This window comes from Silene latifolia, chromosome Y (assembly GCF_048544455.1).
Source record: "Silene latifolia isolate original U9 population chromosome Y, ASM4854445v1, whole genome shotgun sequence".
In the NCBI taxonomy this organism is placed as follows: Eukaryota; Viridiplantae; Streptophyta; class Magnoliopsida; order Caryophyllales; family Caryophyllaceae; genus Silene; species Silene latifolia.
The window spans coordinates 404974643-404978520 of NC_133538.1; the positions used below are offsets into that span (position 1 = coordinate 404974643).

Genomic DNA, 3878 nt, shown 5'->3' on the forward strand with positions numbered 1-3878 from the left:
TTATGTTTACTGATATGGCATGAAGAATAAAAATCATGAGGTTTATTACACTTAATATTCTGGTGAGACTTCAAAAAATGTAAAATAGATGCCCCAGGATGGCATAAGCGGAGATGCCATACATCGGTGCTGTGGACGAAAAGAGCTTGTGGCTGACTCGTGGAGCTGATGAACGGTTGTGAAGAGGATGGGGTGGACACGGGGTAGAGCTCGCCGTCACTGTCACTCCGCAAAATCATTTTCCCAGTCGGAATATCCTTCACAGAAAAGCCAAATGGGTCAAATTCCACACTAACATTATTATCCTTGGTAAATTGATGGACGGAAACTAAGTTTTTAATTATGTTAGGGGCATGAAGGACTTGTTTGAGGTGTAGGGATCGAGAGGCAGTAGGAATAAGCGAGGTACCGGATCCCGTAACTGGAATACTATGGCCATTACCAACGTAAATGGAACGAATATTACTTGTATTTAACGGAGATGAAATCATACCTGGGTCCACAGTCATATGAGAGGACGCTCCCGTATCCATGTACCATGGGTTATATTGAGACGGATGAACGGATAAAGCCTGAAAAGCTTGGGTCAAGTCCGTTGGTTGAGGGACCTCTATATCAGCAACAAAAGCCTGACCTTGGTGTCGAGGCTGTGACACACAAAAATTGGGCCGAGGAGGGGGCATGGCGTAAGGAGGCCATGGTTGTGCCCAACCCGGGTAAGTGGGGTAAGGGCAGGGGGTGGTGTCCAAGGTGACGGCCAGGCAGTAGGTGGTGGGGTCAACGGTGGTGCCGTTTGTTGGGGTTGATTGACGGATTGATTTTGGTAGCGAGTATTATTATTATTGTTGCGATTATTAGAATAATTATTATTATTATTACGACGAGAGTTCCTGGAATTACCAGAATTAGGATGCGGCTGACGTGGGGGACCGTTGGAGGCAGCCTTTGGAGCAGGGTCCGTCCATGGTTCAGCAGCAGGTAGCGCAGGTGTGGCTAGGGCCGTGGCAGATTCCTCAGACCCAGATTTGCGGTGGAGTTCTAGTTCAAGCATGCTCCATGCTGTCTCGAAATTGGGGGAAGTCTGATTAATGTACGATGCAACCGTGTCGTACTCAGAGGTCAAGCCACGAACCAACTGAATTACGAGGCGACGTTCAGTAACGGGGGCATCGACATCCTTGAGCATCCAGACTATCTCGCAAAGGCATTGACAATAGGCCTCAAGCGAGGGCATATTACCCAAACGAAGAGCATTAAACTCAGATTCGAGGGCGGCGGCGCGAGCCCCTTTATTGTTGTTGAAGATGTTTTCAACACGGACCCAAGCTGCACCGGCCGTTGATTCGTCTTCAAGAACACGAGGGAGGAGGTCATTGCTTAGGGTACCGTAAATCCACTGAAGCACGTGCGCGTCGACTTCACACCATGACTCATAAGAGGCATCTGTCTCGGCAGGGGCAGGGGTTCCGTCGATGTGAGACAAAACCTTATACCCGCGGGCGTGGAGTTTAAATAGGCGAACCCACGACGCATACGTTACCTTCGTGCCATCGAGGACACGAACTTTATGCTGGATATTGGTGACGGTAAATACCGGATGGAGACCGGTTTTGGGAGGTGGAGGAGTATCATTCGTCATGATTGTGTGCGTGAGGCGTTTAGGCGTGAGGCACAGGGCATGAATCGGAATAGATCGAAATTCTATTCAACTACTGATACCATGTCAAATATCATAATCCCCTGAATAGGGTTATGGTTTTCTATTGATATATATACTTGTGATTACAAAACTATCTCTACTAGAAATAAGGAGATATACAAGATTATATGCAAGATACTAGGAGCTAACTAAGGAAAGAGTCAACTACAATATTTACAAAATATTTACTTGCTAACATGTTTTTTCATATTTTAAATACTTTAAATAATGCATTGTTAATTGTTGAAATTGTTAGATGCCCTATTCTTTTCGGCTTAATTTCAACTCTCATTCAGCTTCCTTCAACCCATTTCGGTTAAGTTTAACTTAATTCAGTTGAGCTTAGCTTATTTCAGCTATATTTATTTTAGCAAAACTCGATTTACTTCAGCTCATTTCAGTTCTGTTCAGCTCAATTCAGACAAGTTCAGCTCCATCCAGCCCAAAAATACAGAACCTTAGAATATATGATGGAAAACATTAAAATTAAAAAGTGTAGCAATTTGAGTGGATAGAAAGGACCAACGAAACCAGATTTTGTAAAGAAAAAGTTTTAAAAAATAAACTATGCCCTTTAAAATTTACCACACTATATAAGATAGTTTATTACAAATAGGCTCGGGCATCACCCGAGCATTAAATCTAGTCTAGTCTAGTCTAGTCTAGTCTAGTCTAGTATATTAATAAATGAAGCTTTTTTTGAACGATTATAGAGAGTCCATGTTTTACGAAATACTTTATATTTTTAATGATTAAAAGATTTGTTAACAAAGTATATCTGTGAAATAGCTAATTCACCTACAAATTCTAATCTAAGAGAAACTGGTGGAAGTCCTACGTAATATGAAAGTTTTCAACTAAAATGTATAAATATGACATAAACAGAGGCACGCAACAACCACCTTTCCCTTGCTGCTCAATACACTCCTACATTATTTTCTATCCGTTCTATGTGTTTCTTCGTTTTATGCATTATTTTCTTTCCGTAGTATTGTGTTTTTCGTTTGATTCCATTTCGTTGATGCATGCATCCTCTTTTTGAGCCATTATGTGAATCGTCACCCTCCCGTCTAATTTTTAAGATGTTGATTTGTGAGGTTTTTTAATACTATTCTATTTATTTTATTCAGGTACAATCGATATTATGGTGGTTACTCAATTCTTTTGTCAGGAAAACTAACAGTTGGAGAACAAGCTAACAATAAGATATTGGCCTATAAAATTAAATCTATTCAAAATGTTAGTGTAAATAAACCAAATTATAACTAAAAAGATATTAGCAAGGTTTGACGAATAAATAAATAACGAGTAAAATGAAACCAATAAAATTTTACAAATATGACTATTGGACGAACAAAGAACAGATAAACTTACATAACTTGAAGAGAAAGATGTCGTGGCGTGATAGAATCACTGCCCTAAAGTTGAATTTGCCCCGCTCGATACACACTGCCTCTTGGCAACCAACCCCCGGGGTAGGGGTGTCAATCTCACCCGCACCCGCTAAATATCCATCCACCCGATTTAAATGGACGTATGAAAACCCGAAATAAATGGATGATGGTTGGATGATGGGTGGATGATGGATGGATGATGGATGAAATAAATGGATAATGGATGGATGATGGATGAAGCTAAATTCAACCCGTCATCCATCCGCCACCCGATATTCTTCGTTTCTTGAAAAAAAAATACATATTTATATAAAATTTAAGATAACAATACTAATCTGCTTACTTTGTCTACGATTCGAGCAAACATTAAGTTACAAGATTTTTAAAGTACGTAGTCTAAAAGTAATTTACCTTACATATTTTTGGGTAAAATAAAATTGAATACTTTTTTAGGCTTATAACATAATTATATAACCATCCATTTATCACCCGATCCACCCGTTTCATCCGCGGATGATGGATGGACGGGTGATGGATGATACATTTCACGGATGATGGATGGGTTGGATGAAATTTTTAATGTGATGGATGGATGCGGATGAAGCTTCACCCGACCCGAACCCGATCCATTGACATCCCTACCCCAGGGTTACACGACGTCCGAGTCTAAGGTGTACGACAAAGACTCAGATTGAGAACTACTTGCAGAACGTTGCCAAATATCATCTTTATACAAGAGAAATATTTAGATAGGAATAGAAGAGAGAATAATTGTTGTGTGTGTA

At 40.4% G+C, this 3878-nt stretch overlaps 1 protein-coding gene across 1 annotated transcript; it reads right to left on the reverse strand.

Moving 5' to 3' along the window:
* Nucleotides 1–222: 222 nt before the first annotated feature.
* Nucleotides 223–1639, reverse strand: LOC141632251 (uncharacterized). The gene is made up of 2 exons (XM_074444813.1): nt 901–1639; nt 223–257 (listed from the first exon to the last, which is right to left on the reverse strand). Exons 1-2 carry the CDS (start codon nt 1637–1639, stop codon nt 223–225), a joined length of 774 nt encoding a protein of 257 aa, XP_074300914.1.
* Between the last annotated feature and the right edge of the window lie 2239 nt (nt 1640–3878).

Coding starts and splice junctions, on each gene's coding strand:
- LOC141632251 (XM_074444813.1), bottom strand. CDS start 1,639: ATGACGAATGATACTCCTCCACCTCCCAAAACCGGTCTCCATCCGGTA. Junction 258..900: donor TCAGCCGCATCCTAATTCTG/GTAATTCCAGGA, acceptor TTTTCTGTGAAG/GATATTCCGACTGGGAAAAT.